Here is a 25,556-nt window from a genome sequence, read left to right on the forward strand (position 1 = left end):
ACTTATCATCATTGCCCTCAATGTGTGGCAGTGATGATACTGATGATACTGTTCATGACTTTACATGAATATGTGGGAATTCAGCCGACAACGAGTCAGTCAATCAGTCAGTCAGTCAGGCAGCCGGTTTGATCTGCCTGAGGTCTGTTGTAGTCCCAGCGTGTTTCCATGGAAGATAAGAGATGCAGATGTTGTTGCTGGGCAAGAGAGAGAATTAGAGGAGGATCAAGGGGAAACGGCAACGAAATTAGAGATAGAAATGGGACAGAGAGTAAAAGAGAAAACACAATGTTATAAGGAGGACAAATTGGCCTCACATTGTGAGACGGGGGACGTGACAAATACAGACATCCTGTTTCAGACTGACAGAGAAGATGAAAGATAGACAGGTGTCTCTTGTCCTTGCTCTTGTCTGGTCACTGTGGGGGATTTAGATGATGATTGAACACACTGTCAGCGGTACAGGATCCCACTCGAGTGCTGCCGGGACAAGCTGCATTAGTGTGTCTTTTAGACGGTCATTATCAGCAGTCTGTGAGGACGTGCTGCTCGTGGATTCAGAGGGGGGGAAAAAGCTAAGGTTGGAGAAGGTGATTTTTAGGGATACATCTTATTTCCTTTTTTCTCTTTAGTATGAGTCCTGCTACCAAACACTCACACACACACCTCTTGTAACATGCACACGAGACTGTGAGGCGCATGTTGACGCCAGTATCTAGACAGCTGTCCTCATTGTCGGTCTGGTGTTGACTCTGCAGGTCCAGCCACAGCTCAGTATCAGCTAACAACACCTTTAACTGGTTAATATTAACTCCTTGATAAACTCTGCATGTGTGTGCAGTTCGGCAGCGGGAGACATAATGATGAATTTATAGATTTTTTCGGGAACCGAGGGATTAACATTAGCTTTTATTGCAGCGCTATCAAAGTGTAATCGTTTATAGTTTTTTACTGCTAGAAACAGTCGATCAGATGGCTGTAAAACACCAGCTAATCACCGTTCCGGCGCTTCCTTGTTGGTTCATTGGTAAGGCATTTATTAACAGGTTCCTTCTTGCTTTGCATTTCATGGCACTATGGAGTGTGCAGCATCTAGACTGATGCATTTATTACTGTGATAGAGCAGGTTACTGTTGCTCTATTTTTACAGTAAATTACTGGGTAATAACTGTAGTAAATTAATGGTAGTATACTGTAATTAATCAGATCACAGTAATATATTGTGTTTCTACCTTAGCTTAACAAAATCTTCCTGTGAAAATACAGCATGTTGATGTGAGTACTGTGATAAGCTGTAGTTAATGTAAACATACACATTTACAGTCATATTACAGAAATGTACTGTGTTTAATGTTAACCCAACCATATTGCTTTTTAGCATGTTAGCCTGTCAGCCTGTTAGCATGTGCACTGTACCTTGTTCGACCACTTGTAGGCATGTTAGCCTTTTATTAGCATGTTGTTTGCATGTTAGCCTGTTGTTAGCATGTGTAGCTTGTTGGACCACTTGTAGGCCTTATTAGCCTTTTGTTAGCATGTTGTTAGCATGTGTACCCTGTTCTAAAACTACTTTTATGACTCAATTGCTGTATGGTGCTGTACCCTAAAAACCAGTGTGTATTCATTTAAAGTAGGTTATGGTTGTTGTGTTTTTTGTTTTTTTAACAATGAATGTAGGCCAGCTTAAATCTTTCACTGGTTACATTGTGATTCAACAGCAGTGTATTTTATCGGTTTTAAAAGAGGAAGTATGCTTTGGTCAATTTCTCCCTTCAAATCTGACTTCTTGTTTAATGGGAAGTTCAGTTTGGGTCCATGGGTTGACATCTCCATGGGCACAAATACACACATTTAGAGCCGAAACCACCCTGCACACATCAACACGTTATTCAGTGGCCAAAAATCTGAGCACAATGACACAAAGCATGCAGACCATTATCACCCTCACAACTTTTTTATGTGACAAGGTGGAAGCCCCGAGGGCGAGGACGTGTGAATGCACTCAAGGTTGTGTGTGTTTGTGTGCGGAGCGTGTGCTACTTTGTGAGGAAGTGGTTGCTTATCAGCATGCGTGCATGCGGGTGTGAGAGGCTGATGGGAAAGTATCTCCCCTGCCCTGCCCTCTCGACACAGCTAAGTTTATACTGCGGGGGAGAGTCGTACGCAGTGAGCCGGTCAGCAATATCTGCTGCTGTCAATGCTATCGATGTAAGACCTTTAAATTCAGACATTCTGTTTTTTCAAAACACTAGCATAGGGTGTAAATGAATGCCAGCTAACTTGTGATGACTCAGCTGTTGTATTGGCTAAATGTGTGTTTGATGTCAGTGGATTTTGGTGCTCTGAGAGTCAAAGTTTAGTGTTACACCCTGTTTTACATCTTCTTCTGTCTGCTTTAGTCTGCAGAGTTCTTCGATATGCTGGAGAGGATGCAGGTATGAAATTCTTATTAATTCTTTCCTTTGAATACAGTTTCTTTCCCTACTGCTGTCCTCCTCTATTTCCGTTCTGTCTGTCTCCCTTTCTTAAGTTAAGTTTGAGGCATTGAGCAAAAGTTGCATTGTACAGTGTAGCAGCGTGTTTGTAGCATCAGGAGATTCTCTCATTGGGTGAAACTCCCAACTGAACACGAACATAATGTAAGAAGGTTTTAGTACATACAAGGATGAGACAGACATCGATGATTCAATCAGCGTAGGTCAGCCCGCTGGGTTCAGTCCGTCATTCACACATTGGATAATGGGAACACTGGAGGCAGAGAAGAACAGTACTTTAAAAGATGTGGACTTACATAATTCTGTCCTTCTCTGTATGGAATTCATTCAATTCATTGATTTTTTTTCAAGTCCGTCTCTCTCTGTGTGGGACCACTTTGTGCCCTCCACAGGCCCCCAAGGGCTTTGAATAGTCTGATGACAGATATAAAAGAGAGAGGAGGAGGAGGAGTTGAAGAGAAAAGGAAGGCTCAGAAAAAGAAACAGGGAACGAGTGGCCAAAGGAAGATATGAAGAGCGGTAGAAGTGCTTTTTTGCAGATTCTTTAGGGGGAAATAATGGTTCATGGTCCACGATGAGATCTCCAAAATGTGTGAATTGGGCAGCTGCACCAGGTCCAGTCTCTTGAAATGTTTCACGCCTTCAGAAAAGAATGGCCCTTACTTTTATGCAGCTAATCACACTTGCTTTGCATGGCTTCTAACCACAGTCCAGTTGGTGTGAATTATCCAGTCGCTGAGTGGACGAGTTAGAGAAAGAAAGTTTTATGGAGCAGCTGCATGAAGCGCACATTCAGCTATCCAAAAAGGAACCGTGCAGGCTCTTCCACCTCCATTATACAAAGCCTTTCATTTTGAGAACTTTCCTTAAAGTAATAATCCTGAAGATTTTCATTCAATTAAATATGTTTAGTCACTTTCTGTTGATGAATGAGGTCACACAATTGACCATATTCACACAGCAGCCATTTTCCTCTGGCATCTAATTCTGGGCGGGAAGCTCAGCTGTGGTGCTAAAGACTGCAAGCTGTATAAACTTAGTGAATCTGACAAATTGTTATCATGTCACTGCTTCCAGATTGATCAGCCACTGAAAAGACAGTGACAATCCGGAGCAACATCAGGCCATTTTTCAAGGTTGAACAGCACATTTGTTGACCCATTAGTTTATGTTAGACTACAGCTAACCACTTCCAAGCCAGCATTACTGTTTGATAGTATTAGATAGTGATAGTGATAGATAGTGTTACACGATACGAAAGGAAAGGCGTAAAAATTAGTTCTTAAAACATCAACACTTTTCTTGGACACATTTCTTTAAGCCTGAAAGTGAAACACACTGAATGTAATCAAACAGCGTTAGGGTTAGGGTTAGGCTCTCTTCAGTTTCTACTCAACCAATAAGTGGTGAAATGATAATAATGTTTACACGACCTCTACTGACCTACCACCCTGAGCATGTCATTATAGGAAAATCGCCGCCATGTGAAGAGGATCAATGATAACTGAGTCTATGGTCTACTGATGAAAGCCCTTGGATTTGCAGTATTACGAACTGCATTACCCAGCAGTGGTTGGTCCACCATAAAGGGTCAACAGAGCTTAACAGAGTCGCTTTTCAACTCACTTGTGTGGAAAGCAGCGTACTGATTTTTTTGGTTACTATGACCAAACAAACACAGAAAAGATTGATAAATACAGACAATGCAACTTTAAAAACAAGTGCAAAAAGATGTCACATGAGAACACTGTTTGGATCTCTGGAAAGTGAGGTCCAATGCGCATCTTCAGTTACCACTTTATGCCATTGTACCTCCAAAAGAGAACGAAACGGAGGTCTGTGAGATTATTACTTTAAAGGAATACTCTGCTTGTGTTCTGATTTCTTTATGACCACATGAAAAAGACCAAAACCAAAATTGAATTGATCCCACTAAAAGTTATTGGCCTGTTACAGTTTATTCTGTGCCATAGCGCATCTGTTGTCATCCATGAGCCACATAGTTGGTATAATGGCTCCCCATTAGGAAAAAAACATGGCCACTGTAGTTTATTTTGAGTCAATCCCACATTCACTGTCCCGTAAATACTCGAGCACCCGCTGTTAATTTATCCGCTGCCGAAAATAGTCCTGAACAAATGGAGGATTTACCTCTGTCAGAGCAGTGTTTGCTAAAAATTATAGTGCCGAGCTGTTAAAGGAATTTCTTATTGATTTCTTACAAACAAAAATATAGATTCGAGACCCTTTTTTGCTCACAGCTTGTGGCTCAGTGCCACAGATACAGCAGGGAAATTGGAAAAGATTGAGAGGGACTGACACATTCTTGGTTTTGGTCTTCCCACTGTAGTTTGTAAAAATAAGGCCTTACCATTTGTTGGTCATGACTTTCCCTTTATAACACAGAAGAACAAGGGTAGAAAGGTGCTGCTGATGGAGATGCAGCAGGACAGGTTGACTGAAGACGTCAGTACAGTTATTTGGAAAGTGTTACCAGTGGATGACAGTCAGTCAATGCAGCCTGGTGATCAAAGAGTCACACACACACACACACACATACACACAAACTGTACACCTCTTCCATCTTTTCTGCACCTCAGCTTGCATCGACCTGCCCTCTTGAGCCCGGCCAGCTCAAACTCCACATGTGGAACTCTGCGTTCAAAGTGTGCTTCAGTACTGTAATCTGGACGGTGCTGATGAAGGTCACCTTTCTGATCCCAATCTCCTCTTTTCCTTTCTTTTTTCCTCCTCTCCTAACTTCACCTCTCCACCGCTCCCTCCTTGCTCTTCCTTTGTCCTCTCCCTCTCTTTGTCTCTGTCTGTGACTGAAAATTAAAGCCTCTTACGAGCGTCTTTGTGATCAGTCTGACATTGTTGACAATGAGTCCCCTGTGACAGTAACAGCTGCTCCATCAATATGCACTCAGACAGACACACACCATTACAGACGAGAGTGAGAAGTGTATATGAGCGCTCGAGTGTGAGTATCGGGGTCGATGAGTCTCCAGTTGTGCTCTTTAAATGAATGCAGTCTGATTCTTGGTATGATTGGTGGCATTAGAAGTGATGGTAGCGGTGTGTATGATGAGCGCCGTGGACTGCCACACATTCGTTCATTTCCTCTCGTCGATGCTCAGTCATGTAGACGAGCTGTTCCACTGGGCCTGTACCATAATTGGCCAATTCACTCCATCTCTACCATCTATTCATATCTGCATATATATACACAAAACACTGCGGACTGAAAAGTTCCTAACAAATGAGGAAAGGAACACTCAGCGTGTCTGGGAGCTGCAGAGAGAGGAGATGACTAAGTGTCTGTATTACCTACCTGTGTGTGTGTGTGTGTGTGTGTGTGTGTGTGTGTGTGTGTGTGTGTGTGTGTGTGTGTGTGTGTGTGACTCAGTTATCAGATACAATGAGTACTGAAGAGGCGAGTGCTGTGTTCCAGGACATTTTTTTTTTAAATGCAAAATAAATATATAAATAAGCCAAACTTGCTTTTTGACCCTTGTGCTTTTCCGTCCTCATGCTGCTTACGGACACTTATAAGGTCCCTAAAGCTGAAGAGACCAAAAAATGGAAGGTGTGACTGGACACCAGACACACACATCAGTTTGTGTTGTTATGCCCTCCATTTCTCTGCATGTTTTTTCTTCATCACTGCTTCATCGTGCCACCTGACTTGCTCCGTGGTTGTTCTTGTCTCATCTGTCTGCGTGTTTCTGTGAACGCTTTTCAAATTTTCCTCACGGCTTTGAAAGTATAAAATCAATAGCCTCCTGATCTGATTGATTATAAGTTGAATGAACTCCAACTGTCAATTGATCCTCCCCGGACTGCCAGTATCCTGACTCCTGCTGCTTGCAGAATATAAATGACTGGCTGTCCATGTAGTGCTGCAGCGCTCTCAGCGGTGCAGTCGGGCCTCAGCAGTATTTAGAGGTCATACACTGGAGCTGCGCTACGCTAGCAGACTGCCAAACGCCCACAGGCTCATAACAGCTCTTAACCCCGGGGGGCTACTGAATCAAAACAGCTCTGACATCATCAAGGGGGGACACGCCCTCATTGATGTTTGCTGATGACTGTGCATTTCAGGCTGTTGCATCATCGCCTGAGAGTCCATTCAGCATGAAGTTGTGTTACCTTTCTGTACCTGTGGTTGTGCATTCAACTGTGTCATTGTGGTGAAAGTCAGTGAAGTCCACTCATGTTAAAATGAGTCTTTTTAACAGCGTGTGTCCTCTATTTTACAGGATGACTACATCCCCTACCCACGGATAGAAGATGTGAGTCATTTCTTGCACTCTTAACACACATTGACACCCTTCTCATGAAGAACCAAACGCTAAAGTTGAAGTACTTAGCATTATTTGTATTATTAAATGCTAAACAAGTTTGCCTTACGAAGGTTTATGAAACCCTGCATGCCCCAGAGGTATTACATGTCGTTATAAATTTGTTGTTATCTACCTCTCTGTTGCCCTTCTGTCCAAGGTCCTGGGGAAAGGTGGTCCATACCCCCAGGTAATCCTGCCACAGTTCGGGGGTTACTGGATTGAGGATGTGGAGGCACCAGCGGGGACCCCGTCCTCCTCAGAGTCCAGTTTCTGTGAGGAGGAGGACGGAGGGGAGGGCATGAGCCCCGGTGGGGGGCACAGCTACCGCCTGGAGTGTAACAGCACAGCCCGTGCCTACCGCAAACACTTCCTGGGCAAGGTTAGTGTGTGTGTGTCTGTGTTAATGTGATTTCAGTCATGAATTCAGCAGGCTTTTATTGTGTTTGACCTAACATCTCTTTCGCTTTCTTCTCTAAACTCGTGCATCCAGGAACACATGAACTATTACTGCACCGGCAGCAGCATAGGCAACCTCATCATGTCTCTGAAACACGAGGAGGCCGAGGGACAGGAGTACCTACGCATCATGCTCAGGTACGAAGACAGAAATGCCAGTTGATGTATTTCATGTGTCACACTGTAAAGTATGTCTTACATGAAGAACTCATGTTTCTCTTGAGTCCAGGCTCTAAAAGTCCAACTTAAACTCCCAGTCGACTGCTCTCCTTGTTCCTCTTAGTGATGGCCGAAACCAAGGTCTTCCATACTGATCATTACAATAACAAGACTAAGTCCTTAGTTGTGCAGCGCTGTGGGCGGACACAGCTTGGAGGGTATTGTGGTTTGGTCTGTGAAACCATCTTAGTTTAGTGTGTTAGCATGCTAACATTTGCTAATTAGCAGTACACTGAGGCTGAAGTTCAGCTGAGGCTAATGAGAATGCCAATAATTTAGAATATTTGGTCATAAACCAATGTAGTGGATTAATTGTAATTTTGAGCAACTCATGGTGCTACATGAAATGTCAGAATATCGTCAAAGTGATTACAAATGCACTAAAATGTTTTGGCAATCAATCCAATAATTGGTGAGACATAACAATCAGAGCCATACAAATCTCGTTCATGTGAGGAAAGGGCCAAAGTCATTATATGGGGATCATGAATGTTTGTACAGACTTCAATGGCAATCAGTCCAGTAGTTGTTCAAATCTTTCACTCTGGACCGAAGTGGTGGAGCGCCTGACTGTGTCTAACTCCTCCCTCGTCCTTTCTCTTTTGTTCCATGTCGTCAAGCTCTTTGTCATGATTAACTGTGCACAGATTTGTGGTGCTGTGGTGGACAGCTTTCTTGCCATTATCACAGTTGGTGACATTTTCACGAACAGGCGAGAAAAACAATGAAGCAATGTTATGTTTTTCGTTAGCCATTGTGGGCGCTGCAGAGGAGGCCGAAGCCATGTGATGGCTCTTTGATACCAATCAGCCCGTCACTAGTTGCTTTCTTTCTTCTCTGTATTTTCTGAAACTAAACCCATCGTGATTGTTGCTTTTCCCTCGTAGCTTTTACCCAAAGAAATCTCTGTGATGGAGTAAATCTCTGAGCTCTTCTTCTTTCTGTGTTGCAGGTCGAGGATCAAAACGGTCCATGACAGGATCTCTTTAGCAGGCATCAACCAGCTGCCCAGTGTCCCCCAGATTGCAAAGGTAACATCCAGTTTGCGAGCACTCAAAGGCATTTTGTGTGAATTTTTCTTAAACTCTCCACGCACACATAGCAACATCAAAACAGAACAGCAGCCGTAAGAGCAGGAGGCTGGGTCACTCAGCTTAAGGGAGTAGGATATCTTTTCAGCCGCTTACTGCCATACTTTATGTCATTTCATAACAACACTTAACTTTTCAACACATAGAAAACTAATGCAATATTACAACAGAATAAAACAAATAAAGAAAGCAATGAACAGAAGTAACTTGTAAAAGTAAAAGAAGACCAACTAAGTGAGGAAAAGAAGGAATTTTCACTTTCTGTTATAATTTTGTCTTTATGTAAATGAGACCAAACTTTATATAGCTTCCCGTTAGTCCTGCAACTCGTTATTTTTACCCACTGAACAAAATCAGACAGATCAGTACTTGGAGTGTCCATAAAGTCCAGATTCTTATTGTACTCAGTGATAGGAGAGATCTTTCTCCCAATAAACACGACGGGGCGGATTGTGAATGGTTTAAGCAACCACTCAATCAGTATTCCTTTGAGTCCTCGCTTCCCAAAGAGAAGCAGAAGAACAAGTACACATTAAATGAATGAAGAAAAGTACCTGCTCGGTTCATCTTTACATATCCAACAGTAATCATCATCAATGAGTCCCACTGAGCACTTCATTTTTTCACTTCTGATTTAATGATCCAGTCAGGGAGAGAACGGTTCACATTCAGTGAGCAAATTAGATGATAAACCACGGATGTACTGAGCAGATCCTTATTTTTTTTAGATGGCAAAAAAAGCATTTTTTCCCATGTTTTCAGACACTTGGTTAATAATTTGAAAATATCTATTTTACCAAAACCATGATCCTTTCCTCAACCTAACAAAGTAGTTTTGTTACTTAAACCAGACTGGGACTGAAAACTCACAATAACGGAAAGGACCCAAGACACGCAGGGAGGCAGGTAATTAAACAAAAAGGGTGCTTTAATCAAGTCCAAAATCCCAAAATTCAAAATCTAAAAGTACAAACAATTAAATGGCAGGCTACAAAAACTGGCAACAAAAAAGCCAAGCAAAGGAAAATATAAAAGTATTACAAAATCCAAGGACAAACCAAGAACACACGAGGACAGGGAAGCAGCCACAGGAGATGCACAGATGAAAACAGGATGACAACAGGACTGACACGAGGACAAGGACAGACAAACTGACCAAAAGTACGAGAAAAACATACGCTTAAATTGACAGGGACTTAATAACAAATGAAACACAGGTGAAGAGGAGGAAGAGAAAAACAAGACATGACACATGAGGAGAGAACTTACAAAATAAAACAGGAAACAGTAACTAACCCAACATCCCAAACCATGACAAAGTCTACTAAATCTAAAAATATTCTGTATCTTGCAGTTGGTATACTTTACAACATGCAGTCTTAGAGAAATAGATTCCTCTTATATGATATCGGTCAAACACAGCGAGTCTCTTTTTTCTTCCAGCTTCTGTGTGACGATGCCACGGGACTGAAGTTCAACCCGGTCCTGTACCCTCGGGTGAGTTTATCCCCTACTCCCACATTGTGACCTCATTAATAATCAGCCTGACCTGAGCTCATCTATCCAGTTATAAATGTATTCATTCAAGCTGACATGAGTTACCTTTCCTGTCTCTTGACGGCTTCTGCTGAGAGACAAAGGGCCACCGTAGGGTTCAAAGTGCTGATGCGACATTCAGTAATATCTGCCAAGTAACCTTCATTAGAAACTTTTTTATATTCTGCACATTTATAAATATTTCATGCTCTTTACTTAAGACCCGGGGCAGTTGTTTAAACATTAAGTGATGCAGTGTTTCCTTTAATTATGTTTGCCAGCATAACCCACCTATCCCTACGCCAACACCTTCAATAACCAAGCAGGAACATTGCACACAACTTACCACATTTTACCCTCACAAGCCCCCTACCTCCCTAACATCTGCCCTGTTCAGTAAGCACATCACTCAGAAAATGATTGATGATATTAAGAGAGGGCAACAACTTCCTAAAATGGATATGATGGATCTTCCTCTCCTCCTTAGCGCCCTGTGGAGGAGTGTGATGGAGCATGCTTTCAGTCTGTGCCTCCGGAAAGGAAAAAAAAAAAAAACCCATCTGTGTCTCAGTCGACGAGATCGCTGCCCTCGCTGAGGAGCGTGACAGTTTGTTGCATGTCAGCCTTACGTAACGAGGGCCTAATAAACCTACCCTGGAGACATGTCGGAGAGCAGGAAAACATGTTTTCCCAACAGCCACAGCAAGAAGAAAGTGTGTAACAAGTTGAGCGAGATAAGTGATCGTGGGGACTGGGAGAGAAATGACTGTTTTTGTGTATGCACAGGGATCCCAGTTGATAGTGGCCTATGACGAACACGAAGTGAACAACACTTTCAAATTTGGACTCGTCTACCAGAAATTTGGACAGGTGAGCGATTATATTGATCAGGGCACTTGAGTTTATCTCATATATCTGATTTTACGCGCTCTTTCATCTCTGGCATCTCTCGCCCTCTTTTCTGTCCTCTACCGTTTATGTGTCTCTTCCTCTCAGACATCAGAGGAGGAGCTGTTTGGGAACAATGAGGAGACGCCAGCTTTCAAGGAGTTTCTCGGTATCCTGGGCGACAACATTGAACTCCAGGACTTTAAAGGGTAAGAGCAGGACGAGAGTGCGATTGAACAAGAGATAATAACAAAGCAGAGTGAAGTGCAATGAAAATGAGACCAGAGAAAAAGTGTCCACAAGGATCAAAATAAGGGTGCCATGAAAGTGTATCGCAATAAAGGAGAACAGCAGGCTTTAATTACTGTAACCTTGGAGCAATTTGTCTGGCCCCAGTGCGCAGTTGGGATAAACTGCTTAGTGAAACAGATCCGAGAAAAGAAAGTGCCACATGGGCAGGTAATCAGAGCGTTCTATACTGTCTTTATTGTCTTGCAGTCATCGTGTTACACTTACATAGCAAAGTAAAGTCTGTGACAGGTCACACAGCCACATACACTCGGCCCACATAGGGGCTTTTCGATACATGTGCTGGCTCGGCTGGATCCGGGTTGACTTGGTGCATCAACACAGTGCAGCAAGGATTTGCATTTTCATTACAACAGGATTGCCTCCCCGCAGTATTATCGAAGAGCAGCCGCTTAAAAAGCTCTGTTAATTTGGTGATAAACACATTTCATTTCCTATTAATTCCTCACAGTAAAAGTCTGCCATTATTTAATTGGATAAAAGATTTTATTGTGTAGCAGCAGAACCAGGAAATGTTAGAACATGAACACAATCACTCACAATTGCAACACAATTTAATTGCAGTCCACAGGTGGTAGCCAGTATACAGGTGCCTATGACATGGCCTGGGTTCAGCCAGCTGTGTGACTATCGCTGGCCCTGTTCTGGCCCAAAACCCGGCCCTGTGTCATGGGCACCTGTGCTCTGGCTACCAGATCTGGACCAGGGGCCTCATTTATAAAAACGGACTCACAATAAATTTTGATCTTAAGTATGATGTAAACAGAAAACCATGTATAGGTTGTTATTATATAAAAACTTATTTTGATGTGATGATGTCTCTAAGCAAAGGCTAGACCTGGCATGAGTAATTTTCCTTCTGGTTATGTAGGGCTGGTGAACTTGGCATGAGCTTTGTGAACAATGTGCAGCGGTGACACAATCCCAAACTGTGTATTTGGCTTTGTTTGTCAACCCACTATTTAGTCTACTGAGTGATACGTGTTGCTTCTTTCTCCTGTGCCATCACCATGATCTCATCTTCCAAAAAGTTTGATTTTCTCTTTTGGTCCATGGCTTTTCTTGACTAAGCCCTTGTTTGTGCTGCATTATAGTAAAGAGAGGAAAAGAAAACAGGGAAATCACAAGGCAGGCAACAGTATAAGTAGCTTGAGCTTAGTTTTTCATGCTCGCCGTCTTTTATGAATTGAACGTAAGCGCACCCTCAGAAATGATCATCTAAGAACATTTACAAGAACACATTGCAGCGAACTGCACAACACGTTCGTGTGGCGGTGGGGCTATTTAAGCGTGCACCTTGCATTTTAAAATACATGAAATAAAATGTTATCTTCTTACTGGAGGCTGGAGGCCACACAGAGAGCGTGACGCGTGTGCTTTGATGACGTGACAGGTTCCGCGGTGGGCTGGATGTGTCCCACGGACAGACAGGGTCTGAATCTGTCTACACCGTCTTCAGACAGAGAGAGATTATGTTCCACGTGTCAACCAAGCTTCCCTTCACTGAGGGAGACGTCCAGCAGGTACAAGACTTTACTGGCTTTGTTATCGTTGCACTGAAGGCACAATGGATTTAGCTCAAATATACACATTTTAAACTGGTTATGTGTGGTTATTAACAATGTGCTATGCTGTTCTCGTTGCCAAATTGCTGTTATGTAAGCTGTGGCTGAATATTAACTGAATGTTTGCAAGTAATTTGATGTGGAGCTTCCAAACCCCTCTTTAGAAACACATAAACCCCTGTGCATTCAGTGTTTATCCGTCATGGAAGACTCGTAAATTGTGCTGTTGTTTTAAATGTGTCGTCTGAGCGACACAGCCACAAAATGAAATCTGTTGAGCAGCTAATAAATCTCCTCCCCTCTGCCTCTCCAGCTCCAGAGGAAAAGGCACATAGGAAATGACATCGTGGCTGCAGTCTTCCAAGAAGAGGCCACGCCGTTTGTTCCGGACATGATCGCCTCCAACTTCCTGCATGCCTACGTGCTGGTGCAGGTTGAGAACCCCTGTACAGAGAACACAACATACAAGGTACAAACCACGCCTGTGATACTGGGCAGGAAACGAATTGTGCTTACAGAAATATCTGCACAAGCACAACAAAGTTGTCGAGGAATCACAACGTGATCACAATGTGCTCTCAGGTTTCTTTCAGGCTTTGTTTCCAGCTTGAAACACGTGCCCTCCTGAAATACACGCTCATAAAGTGTGACTACTATTTGTTTTATGTCAACAGGTGTCTGTTACAGCGAGAGAGGATGTGCCTCCGTTTGGACCCCCTCTCCCGAACCCAGCTGTCTTTAGGAAGGTGAGAGACAGCACAGGTTCATATATGAGAGGTTTGAGTTGTGAATCTAATCATCTTGACTTGGAAAATTCAGAAAACCTTTTGGAGGTGACTCAAGACACCACCTCCAGCCTTGTGGCTAGATTAAAAATGTTATATAAAAGTGTTCAATGAATCAGCTCTTCGTTTTCTTCTGAAAAAACCTTGAATGTGTCCAATGGGAGCCACTCACATTGCAGGAGAGAGAGAGAAAGATGCTTTTGGTAAAAGATGATATGTTGGGTTATCATTTGGACTCAGCTGTGTTCAAGAAAAGAACAGTAAGTTCAGTCTGCAAAACATTTGGCTAGAATAACAAAAGAGACATTGATTATTTTGCTAAAATGTTTATTTGAAAGTGGTTATAATTTTTTAAAAGCATTCAATATGTCTTTAAATCTACTATAGTGACTGTTCATATGTTCATAAAATGGCATTATGCTTGGCGAAGGGGCACATAATGACTTGTTTAGGACCAAAAGAAAATGGATTTCACTGTGGACTCATTGTAACACAACGATGATGTCCCCTGTCAAAATACAGTACTTTAAAGTGAAGCACTTGAGCAGAATTTAGAGATACTAATACATTTTGTCTTAATTTAAACCTCCACTCTGCTACATCCGCTTCATGTATTCAAAAGCAGTGAATGTTTGTTTTATACAACGACAAAGAAAACCAATGATGACATGATATGAGAAGCGTTGTTGGCTTGTGACTCATCACAAAAGGAGAAGTGTCTGCTTGGAGCCCCTCGTCACATTTTGCATGTCTATGAGTTGACAGCAGTTCAAACAAAGACTCATTTTCTCCTCTAAACGTCTCACATGGCAAATAACTGTTGAAGCCTCAGAGATGTCAAATCATCCCATTTTTCACAAATTATTGATACATGAATGAATTTATTCATCAGAGCTACTTTTGATACTAACATTTAGCTGATGATATTTCTGTACTATAGGTATTGTACTGTAGGATTTTGAAGTATTGAGTATTTTTACCTTGGTTTATAGCTGCTTTTACTTAAGTAAATGATCTAAGTACTTCTTCCACTACTGCTTGTGACCTTAGTATTCAAAATGTTCTTAATTAAAACAAGTACAACAGTAACAATTTAACATTTACATGAATGTATTTTTTAAAAAGATACACTTTACAATAACCATCATTAATAAATGGTAAATTTATAGTTAATTACACTTTAGTTAGTATTTTTTTTCACTGTTAACAAACAATAACATGTTTTCTATACCATTTATAAAGCAATTGTTTATTATAAAGGTGCAACTGATGTTTATAATACTTTGTAAATGCTTTATAAATAGATGTAGTTCATCTGTCACCATTATTTAGATGACAAAGTTAACAAACCTTTAGAATTGTTCAATAAATGGTTTATAAAACATTTCATAGCTTGTTAACAGTAAAATACCTATTAACTAGAGTTTAATTTGCTACAAATATGCCATTTATTCATGATGTTTATTTTTAAGTGTGACCAAAAACGCTAGCCCTCCTCTTCTTCTTGCATTTTGACATGACAGGTTGATACTCTTCCTCAGACACAGTGTGCTGCGACACTCAAGTCTGTAGTGTTGATGAAGGTCACCTGTCCCTTCCTCATCATTGGCCCCCACCGTTCTGGTTCATCATCTAACTCCACCACTTCTCTCTCTCTCGCTCCCTCTCTTTCTCCAGGGTCCGGAGTTTAGAGACTTCCTGCTGACAAAGCTGATCAATGCTGAAAACGCCTGCTACAAATCCGACAAATTCGCCAAACTAGAGGTGACACACGTTCGCACAGCCGCACTCAAAACACCCCAGCACGCCTTCAATCACTCTTCAGCTTCGTCCATAATCATCGCCATAATTGCCAGCCTGACGCTTGCCTACATGAGTTTTGTGTGTGTGTGTGTGAACTGATTCCAGGGGAGGACGAGAGCTGCGCTGCTGGACAACCTCCACGACGAGCTGCACAGACAGAGCCAGGCCGCGCTGGGTCTGGGCCAGGCCGGGGAGGAGGACAAGCTGGAGAACGGGGGACACGGGGGTCTGCTGGAGTCCTTCAAGGTGAACATGAACCTGGAGAGAAGCATAGGAGGCACCATGTACTCATCTCTCAGCTCTGTGACATTTATTTAATCGCCCTCATTACGGCAGAGTGAGGTTTTCTCTCTGCAGGTCAACTAAATGTCGCAGGTCTGAAAGATGACTTAAGGTGTTGAACCGTGGGTGGTGTTGTTGCTGCTGCTGCATGCTCGAAGATGACCTTATACCTAGGGTGTGTGTGTGTGCAGGTGCATTCATGCATTCATGTGTGTGTGTGAAAATGAATGCAACACTACTGTACTTATGTATTTGTGACAAATGGTCCTATTGGTCTGTCTTTCTTCCCTCCCTCTTCATCTAACTCTTTGTGCCTCATCACTCACTGTCTCCCCACACTCTTTTATTCACAACCACAGGCTAAGTGATGTTAATAGGCCCATTTAAGTGTGAATTTCCGTTCGTGTATGTGTGCGTGTGTGTGCGGAGAATGTGTGACTAATGTGACAATTGGGCTCTCTTACTCTTCACAGGCATTATGGACAGCTACTTTGCACTTTGTGCAGTCAGTCCCAGGGGGCGCTGTTCTCATTGCTGTCCTGGCGGTCACTGTGTATTATCTGTCTGCATTACTGTAAATTCAACACAAGATCACCACATGATTAATAAACATTGTTTTTATATGATGTTGTCTGTGTTTATACTATCCAAGAATATAAATACCTCATGCTGTATGGAGATAGCAGAATAAAAAAGATAGAATGTAACAAAGTGATATAACTGTGTTTTTCATTTTTATCAACTGGCTGAACGTTGTTATGGGGGCTAGAAAATGTCATGAATCTTGTTATCAATGATATAAATGAATGTAAAGTTAAAATAATAAGGATGTTTTATTCATCCCCTCTGGCTCCCTTTGCTTCTTTCTTGGAGAACAGCGCCCTCTGGTGGTTGTATTGTGCAGTAACATCTATTACCCTGAACATGAATTCATACATTAAAGCTACTACTGGAAACTATTATTTCTCGTTGATTCTGGCGGCCCCTGTGGAGAAAAGATGATGATGTAGAACCAAAGTAAACTTTGTTTTAGTGCCGTACCACCACACCACAGAGAAGCTTCTTGCTGGCTGTGATGTCTCAAGTCATCCTCAGCACGCAACTCACAATTTTATAACTTGTCAGACCCACTGAAAAACATTAAGAATAACTATTATAATCATAGAGAAATAGACAATCTTGCTGATGGTCTTGCTTGCTTTGTAGGTCATTTAGAAGCATCAGTATTACTCTGACACTGTCTCAGAAACAGATTCAAGTTTCTTGTAGTACATTTAAAAATGGTCCCTGCATTAAAACTGCTTAAACCTCCCATTTCACTTCCATTTACTCTCCACACTCATTTCTTTCCCTTTCCTCTGTGCTCCTCGTCTCTCCGCACCCACTAATCCTCTTGTTTCCTCTCCCTCCTCCAGAGAGCCATGCGCGTCAGGAGCCACTCCATGGAGACCATGGTGGGTTCCCACCGTCACAGGAGCCCAGGGGTAGGAGGCGGGGTCCCGGCCAGCGTGAGCGGAGGAGGACTGCCGCAGAGCACCAGCGAATGCACAAAGAGCACCTTCACTGTGAGTGAAAGGGTGTAATGTGGCGAGAGGGGACGGGAAGCAGTGATAGTGACTCAGAACGAAAGTAGAACTTGGATGTCATCAAAATTTCTGTCATGTGCTGTGTGTCACTCTAGAAAGTAGTTTTATTAATAATGACAAGAGGAGAAAAGTTAAATTATAAATGTGTTGTGATTTTAGCTAATTTCATGATGATGTAATGGTGAATTAAAGGATGAGTTCACCCAAAAATGAAAGTTCAGTCATTATCTACTCACTCCCATACGGACAGAAAGTCGGGTGAAGTTTCAATGACTGTATTTTCATATTTGTGTGTGTTATTCTTTCAGGGACAGTTATTCTATCTGAATTGGATTTTAAGAGTTTGTCACATGTTTTCTGATCTTCAGCCTCCTGCATTGTCAGCCAAGTCTCCCCTGAAGAGCCCGGTGAAACGGCGCTCAGGCCTCTTCCCTCGTCTCCACTCCAGCACAGACACCCCAACGGACAAACACACGCGCAGGTTGGTGTTTAGGATTCACAGTTTTAAATGTTGTCCAGGTCTGTGTTTTCATACAGGAAGTATCATCATATCGCTGTTGACATTAACGAGCTATTTGTCTGCAGTGACCAAAAGTCTGCAGAGATCTGCCCGCTGTCCCAAGAAGTGAGATCAGAGACGTCATCCAATCCCAGCTCCCCTGAGATCTGCCCCAACAAAGAGAGGTAAGGTCACACTGGTCATCTCAATTCTCCACTATTTGATTTATAAGAAAAAAGCTGAAGAAAAACGAAGTACAGTTAATCTTTTGTAGATCATCTGATCCTCAGCTTCTCTGCATCTCTGTTTCCCCCAACAGGCCGTTCATCAAGCTGAAAGAGTGCAGCAGCGGCAGGCCGAACATCTCCCGTTCTTCGTCCAGCACCAGCAGCTTCAGCAGCACGACGGGAGAAACAGAAGCTCTGGAAGAACTGGAGACCGTGAGTACAACCCTCGCAGTTAATTAGAAGAAAATCTGTAATAAAACACGGAGTTCTGGCCCACTTTATCTGGTGTTTACATTGTGGCGAGCTTGTCTTGTGAAGAGAGCACGAGTGTGAGGTTGTTGCCTGTGTCAAAGCTTTCATGGAAGAAGTACTCTGTAATTACCAAGAACTGTCTAATAGAGAGTGTTGGCTGTCAGCACATTGATTATAATGATTACAGCTCCTCTCACTTGCTGTGTATCAGATGACACTGGCTGTCAGTGTTGTTTTATTTGATGTGGGAAACGCTGGCAAATCGGCCCTACTCTCACCATTTAATTTGATGGGAATCAGCGTGCGCAGACGCACAGCGTGCTGCTAAAACTGTCATGCTTATTATTAAGGCTGGAGAAAATAGTGGTGCTTTGACGCACGTTGTAGCAGTAAAGGACACCAGTGATCATCGTAAAGGAACAGATGGATCAATTCATGCTTTTCTTTGCCTTAAAAAAAACTTTTTCACAAGGCTGTGCTTATGCTCTGCTTAGGTTTATGCACAGAAACCACTTGGTTAGGGTTAGGAAAACACAATGGTTTGGCTTAAAATAGCCACAAAAAGCTACATTTTTTCCCCACAGAGTCAAAGTGCAGTCACCCGCTTGGCAGCCTTGTCCCCTATAATAAAGACACCACCACTCCCTCCACCTCCTGAGGTCAAAGTCAGCTAATAAGCATAAAATGTGAATATGATATGCCACGTTTGTTCCAAATGTCAAGCACGGATGTATCTCTGGTTTGCAGAAATGTTAACTGGGCATTATATCTGGGCGACTGGGCTGTCGCAAGAGTGTATTTTCCCAACTGAATTTGCATTATTAAATGTATTTGTATATTATACAGATTATTTCAAAAAGTTAACCAAGTTATGAAGGCTCTTCTCTGTAAACATCCTTTCCGACCTCCCAGTGAGACTTCCGGCCTCCTGCTGTGAATTTCCTGACAGGAGCAAAATATCACTTCCTTGTCTCAGTGAGCCTCCTCGGTTTCTTTCCTCTTCCTCCATGTTAAATTACTTCTGTTCTCTCTATCCCTCAGGCCAGCCATCCCTCTATAGCTTGCTCATCTGCCTTTAGTCCTGCCCTGAGTATTGACAGCCAGGGATCAGGTACCCCTGTCATCATGTGCCGCAGTCCAACAGGTAAACCCACAATTTCCCCAGCAGACACACATAGAGTAGATCACATCAAATCCTACAATGACATCCTAGAGATGAAAGACTCTAATGAGCATTTCTTTCCTGTCTTTTCCATTTCCGTCGTTGTTATCCAGCAGATGGGAGAAGTAAGACGTCACCGAGGTCAAACTTGAAGTTCCGCTTTGACAAAATAAGCAACTCATCCACAGCTGTAAGTCTTGTAACATCTGCCTGGTTAGCATATTAAAGTCCTGAGAGATAAAGCAGCGCATCTAACATATTTCAGCATATCAAGATTAGTTTAACTTCCTGAGATGTGAGTTAATAGAATTAGTGCAGCAGACTGGAAAGTGTGTTTTCGATGCGCTCGCTGTCTTATCATCTCGAACGCTGTAATGTCCTTAAAACAGTGATGCTGGTGGAGCGAATGTTCTCTTCTAACTCACTTTTGTCTCTTTCAGTCCGAGTAGCTTCGTGGAATGGAAACAACAGACTTGCACAACAAAGGGACAGTGCGGGCTGACTGAGCTGCAAAAGAAACCACAACAACAACAACAACCACAAAATCACCGTAGAACCACTTCCCTGAAGCCAAGGATAATCTGACGAGATTACAAGAAAAGCCCCACACACTATAAACGAACTGACAATACTGTGAGTGTATAGCGAGGAGAAACAGCTGACATGTTGGCTTTCTTTTCAAAACCAACCTTTAGCTACATCAGTGAGTCCATACTTTGCCAATGTTACAAGCTGCTGCATCTCAGCTGTTAGTTGTTCACATCACATGGAGGTCCTAGCATGGCTGTAAAACTGTGAGTGTAGGCCGAGCTAGACTCTGCCTCAGCTTTTTCTCAAGCATCTTGTTTAACAGAGAGACACGGTGATCTAGGAGAGCGTTAACACGAGACTCTGGCCGAACTGTTCCTCTTTAAGTTTTCGACTGCCGAGCGCTCAGTGGAAAGAACTGACGACATCAGGATGTTCCCTTTTGCCTTTTGCCCTTGAATGGTACGTCTGGGAACAGTTCCTGTTTTTGCCTAAAAAAAATAAGTGCACAGAGACATGATGTAGATTTACAGTAGCAGCTTTTTGGAGGTGGCAACACTGGGAGTAAGATCCGAGCTTGTTCTTTGCATATAAAAATGCTTTTCTAGGGAACATCTTTTATTTTGGAGATGCTTTTGTAACCTTGCTAGCTGCTGCGTCGTGTCTGCTGTACTATAATAGTTGCTGAAATTCCGTCCAGTCAGCATTTCTATATCTGTAAGGGTAACTTCAAACCCCTGAACTCAAGTGCTTGGTTAGTGGAAATTAGCTCATATAGGGCACAGTAGGAGACACTGCCAACACATTTCGCCATATGCTTATTTTAGCCAAAGCTGCGCCTTACAATCTATCAAAAGCCCTCTTCACCACTGTTGCTCTCTGTCTGTCTGTCTGTCTGTCTGTGTCTCTCACTATGTGAGAGGACTAGAATCTTCTGGATCCGGTTACAGTACAGTTGTGTGTAGCCGATCGACTCCCACATTTGCTGAAAATAGACGTTGCACTTATACTGAAAAAAATTCACCTTCTGATACCTCCCATTGAAGTTTGCTAGCTGCGGCGTATCCGTGTTTATGTTGGGTGAAACTTTTGAACAGGAAAGTCTCCGGGGGTTTAAAGTTTCCCAGCATGTGAACTGATGAGGATGACTTGACAAAGACGCTTCAGGTTACACGAACCCTTTGTACCACCTTGGGAAAAAACACCTTGAATGTGAACTTAGAACCTGTTTTTTTGTTTGTTTGTTTTTTTTTTGGTACTTTTAAATTCACGCTTTGTCAGTTGTTATTAGACAGTCTCTTAGAAGTAAATTGCAAAGCCAGTCGCTTACAAGCACAACAGGACAAAAGGTCTACCCTAGTCCTCAACTAGCCTATACCATTAGCATTAGCACGGGCCTGCACAAACTAGAGTGAGCAGAGCAAAGTGGGAGCGTGCTAATCATGAAAAAGCTTAAAGACACACAATGTGTTTCCTACAGAATGTGACCAAACAAGCTAGCTGGTCTGTCTTGGGAAGAATGTCTATGTATTCTTACTGTGCAGAGAACCATTCCTGTCGCTGAGGACGGCGTGATAGACCAGATTCACGCGGCGGCCATTTTCCTCTGCTCATGGTGGGAAGCTTGAATGCTGGGATAATGTTATGCTGCTGTGTTGCTGGTCGTATAAACGTAGGGAATCTGACAAATGATCATTTAATCACTTACGGCTTGAGTAGGAACTTAAAAGTTATTGAACAATGAAAATCTAGAGGGAAATTAGGCCGTAATTTGAGGTAAAACTACATATTTAATAACTCATTAGCTATTGTTAGCATTCAGCCACTTCCTAGCTAACACCTGATGAGTGTTGATGTTTGAAAACTAATTTACACCTTTCCTATCATATCGTGTAACACTATCGAACAGTTATGCTAGCGGGGAAGTGGTTGAATGCTATCGTTAGCTAACAGAAGCTAATGGGTTATCAAATATGCTGTGTTACCTTGAAAAACTGCCCGACACAGCAGTACGTCAGCTGAGCTTCCCGCCCTGAGCGTGATGTCAGAGGAAAATGGCTGCTGTGTGAATATGGTCAGTAGTGTGTGAAGTTCTGGACTAGAAGCAGGTGTGTGTGCTCAGTTAGTGTAGACCGGTGATTACCTCGAGGAAGGGAAGCAGGGACAGAAATCACACAAAAGCAGAGTGTCCAGATGTCATATTAGTTTGTAGCAGGTATCGCCTAAACGCCCTGCAGCCTTGTCTCTGTTATTACGCTTAATTTATTGAAACGATAACTTCTTTTGCGTTGATGTCATGTAAAAATGTAACTGCAGAGTACGCTAATTAATAAGGTAAAAATGATTAAAGGAAATATATTAATTTAAAAGATGTCTAAACATATATCTGTATATTTGGTTATGTAACGTGCCATTGAGGATTTATTCTAAAATAAAATGTTGTATTTTGTGTCATTTTTGTGTCCTCTCATTTTTTGAAACTTGCAAGCTCACAGCACATTACAGGGGTTCATATCATGGATGTGTTCATACTTTAATATTTTATGTACACAAACACATCAGATAGAAGTCATAGACAAGCTGCTCCACATTTTAAAAACTTCACTGCCTCTAAATTGGTCAGACTGCGGTTTTCCGCAGCCAAAAGCAAAGAAAATATGGCACAATGCTGAGTCTTTCCTCTCTGCAGCCCCTCAGGGTTCAGATGACAGATGCATACTGCAGGATCTCATCATTATCTGCTCCACTTGCTGCCTGTTGGGCTACATACTTGCATGTGAAGGATTTTTGGCACGACTCTTCATAATCAAAACAAGTCATTTCTTGCACTTCAGAGAGTCCATGTCATGGAAAGACAAATATTACTCTCCTGGATCCTTACAAATCTTACTCTGTCCTCTGCGTTAATGGTGTCCCACAGGTGAAATCTTGTAGCTGCACAGAATTGATCCTCATCCTCTCAAGAAAATCTGAGGTCTGAGTACACAGTGGACTGGGCCGGCTCTCTGTTGGCTCCCTCTTGTCTCGGTGCACCCTGGGAAATGTCTGCATACACCACCTGTAACGTGGAGAAAAAAAATGAAGGGCATGCAAGGTCACATGCATGGACTGCAGGCATATTCACGGATAGTCAGGGGAAACAAACAATGTTGAGGGCACTGCAAAGGGCATCCTGTCGTGAAACAGGATGCACACCCACCTCTGTCTTCTCCTGGTTCTTGGGGCGAGCTGTAAAATGAAGCAAAAAGACAACACAATGAGTAGTGAGGTTACAGCCACTTTAAATCAGCTTTACAGGCCACAAAGTAAGATACCTTTGCGAGGGGGAGCGCTACGTTTCTGGGGTACCGGGCACCGAGGAGGAGGCTGTGGAGCCGGTTGGTACACAGCTGCGTGTGTGGACAGCGTCCTGGGAAGAGGCTGAGGCTTGACCTCTGAACTCAGACAACGAGCCAATCCAAGAATGATGGGGAGACAAAGAAAAGCACTGGCACAGACCAAAACCCTGTGCAAAACACTCCTCTGAGAGGGGACAGCTGGGGGACGACAGAGAATGAAATTAGATTTTTCTGTTTGTAAGAAAAACGGTGTATCCTCTTTCAATTGTGACACATTTTTTTTTTTATAGCTCTGCTCTTTATCATCCTTCTTTCAGAATACACACATGGCAATACACACTGCACATTTGGCCAACGTGTGATTCTACGTACCTGCAGTGATGTTCACATATGTCAAATGTCCCTGTGAAGTCTGACCCTGACTCCATTCAACGCTGCATCCATAGGAACCTTCATCTGATTGGTCGACGCTCAGTAAGTTCAGAATTTGTCGAGTTTCATTGGCTGAGAGCTCCACACTGGTCAAACGGTGCCTTGCACTTTCTTTAACAGCATTCAACCTGTCATCGGTTGAATTTGTCCACACCCAGTGTCCAGTCCAGCTCTTTCCACAGTGCTGGACCACACAAGACAGAGACAGACTGCCCCCTGCTGGCACTTCAAATGTTTCACGTGCTGCCAGAACATTTTGGCTGCATTCCTCAGCTCTGACACCTGAAAAAAGGGAAGTCTCCTTCAGCTCGATATAGTGAAACAAGAAACTGTATACAGAGAAATAGGACATGTCATCATATTGTGCTGTGATTTTCATGTTTTAATATGTAGTGCTTTGACTTATTTAGTCTTTTACAAATTAGACAACACGTGGACATTAAGAGTCTGAATATTTAACAGATAAAGATAATTAGGCAGCTCCTCAATGTCACATAACAAGCCACACATAGAGATACAAAGACTGTGTCATTTGGTGAATCTGACAACTTGCTAAATAGTTGTGTTTTAGGGCTGTTTTCTTTTTATGTTGTTGTTTGTTTTTTTGTTTTCTGCCCTCAGAATCAACCTATCATAACTTGTGTCAAACAGACCGACTAATAAAAGACTTCAGGGTAAAAACAGAATGAAGAAGTTAAGTGTTGCTACAGCACAAATGACATACACATACAGGAATGTCCACAGCTTGCATTCACAAAAAAATAACCTGATGAACTTAAGTGCAACAAAAACGTATTAAATATCAACAAAAAGTAACAATATCGACTTGTATAAAAGATCTTACAGACTGTGAGTGTCTCTCACTCAAGCTGCTGCATCAAACCGTGTAGTCTGAGCCAACCAAGTTCCTCAAACACAACATAATGTCAGGGAGAAAGAAAAAGAAAAGAAACTAAAATAAAATAAAATGCGATACTTACAAGTAAGAAGAAGGCAGAGACAGCTGATGGCACTGAGGAGATAGTTAGTCATGTCTGACTGTAACGGTGTGCTGGTCATGGGTCATCACAGGTCGATTCTCCTCCCTCTGTCCAGATTAAATCTCCATGCCAGTGAAGGCTGTGCGTTAAACATGGCTTCTTTAGAAAACCACACTGCCTGCTGAAATGGCTGTCAGTTGCCGGGACTCTGCCAACTGGCTGTTTCTCTCACTTTCTTTTCCTACTCCTGACAGCCTTTCCTTTATCCTGCTGCTGCTTGTGCAGATGAAGTTAAGGAAGTGACCTACTATTTAACCACCCCCCCTGCACACACGCACACACACACACACATACACACACAAAGGCTTGTGTGGATAAATTACAGGAAAGAGATGACTTCATACGCAGTAATATAAGCTTTCAACAGGAAAGGGGCCAGTTTCAAGGAACCGCAATAAAAAAAGCAATATTGAAAGTTCTGATACTTTCTGTTTTATAGGCCTGAATTACCGTTTTTGAAATACATAAAATGGTTTACATCATAAATGTGCATGTTTTTAAAACAATTGGGTCTCACAACAATCTTGTTTTTTATAGTACTTTTATACTTGCTGAAGTTTTAACCTGAGCTGGTTGATTTCCATCACCACGTCTTCTCTTGCTCGAGATTTTGCCTTGTGAGTCATGTTTAGTGGGTTCAAACTGTAACGGCATGGCTGCAAGTTTTAAGAATTTAAAGAAACGTTATGTAGAAATTGACATTTGGCAACACCAATG

At 42.4% G+C, this 25,556-nt stretch overlaps 2 protein-coding genes across 12 annotated transcripts in view; one reads left to right on the plus strand and one right to left on the minus strand.

The window, feature by feature from the left end:
* Positions 1-22,483, plus strand: part of rap1gap2a (RAP1 GTPase activating protein 2a) — a 93,758-nt gene extending 71,275 nt beyond the window's left edge. For 3 of the 11 annotated variants that reach the window (XM_084351330.1, XM_084351335.1, XM_084351329.1), the window contains 21 exons: positions 2,400-2,435; positions 6,052-6,084; positions 6,758-6,790; positions 6,999-7,220; positions 7,332-7,435; positions 8,469-8,547; positions 10,051-10,104; positions 10,930-11,013; positions 11,140-11,240; positions 12,734-12,863; positions 13,219-13,374; positions 13,580-13,651; positions 15,368-15,454; positions 15,599-15,739; positions 17,191-17,340; positions 17,730-17,842; positions 17,947-18,045; positions 18,180-18,300; positions 19,381-19,483; positions 19,615-19,691; positions 19,942-22,483. In XM_084351330.1, coding sequence (XP_084207456.1) covers positions 2,400-2,435; positions 6,052-6,084; positions 6,758-6,790; positions 6,999-7,220; positions 7,332-7,435; positions 8,469-8,547; positions 10,051-10,104; positions 10,930-11,013; positions 11,140-11,240; positions 12,734-12,863; positions 13,219-13,374; positions 13,580-13,651; positions 15,368-15,454; positions 15,599-15,739; positions 17,191-17,340; positions 17,730-17,842; positions 17,947-18,045; positions 18,180-18,300; positions 19,381-19,483; positions 19,615-19,691; positions 19,942-19,950 — 2,004 coding nt within the window. In that variant the 3' untranslated portion in view covers positions 19,951-22,483. Of the gene's footprint in view, positions 1-2,399; positions 2,436-6,051; positions 6,085-6,757; positions 6,791-6,998; positions 7,221-7,331; positions 7,436-8,468; positions 8,548-10,050; positions 10,105-10,929; positions 11,014-11,139; positions 11,241-12,733; positions 12,864-13,218; positions 13,375-13,579; positions 13,652-15,367; positions 15,455-15,598; positions 15,740-16,248; positions 16,399-17,190; positions 17,341-17,729; positions 17,843-17,946; positions 18,046-18,179; positions 18,301-19,380; positions 19,484-19,614; positions 19,692-19,941 lie in introns of those variants that run through there. The other 8 variants (XM_084351336.1, XM_084351332.1, XM_084351338.1 and 5 more) reach the window with 5 other exon arrangements.
* Positions 22,484-22,570: 87 nt separating this feature from the next.
* LOC311256178 (uncharacterized protein) lies at positions 22,571-25,035 on the minus strand. The gene is made up of 5 exons (XM_084351028.1): positions 24,780-25,035; positions 23,740-24,081; positions 23,344-23,565; positions 23,229-23,257; positions 22,571-23,087 (listed from the first exon to the last, which is right to left on the minus strand). Exons 1-5 carry the CDS (start codon positions 24,856-24,858, stop codon positions 22,989-22,991), a joined length of 771 nt encoding a protein of 256 aa, XP_084207154.1. The 5' UTR covers positions 24,859-25,035; the 3' UTR covers positions 22,571-22,988.
* Positions 25,036-25,556: the final 521 nt, after the last annotated feature.

Source organism: Pagrus pagrus (assembly GCF_965226575.1).
Source record: "Pagrus pagrus genome assembly, chromosome: 4".
Classification (NCBI taxonomy): Eukaryota; Metazoa; Chordata; class Actinopteri; order Spariformes; family Sparidae; genus Pagrus; species Pagrus pagrus.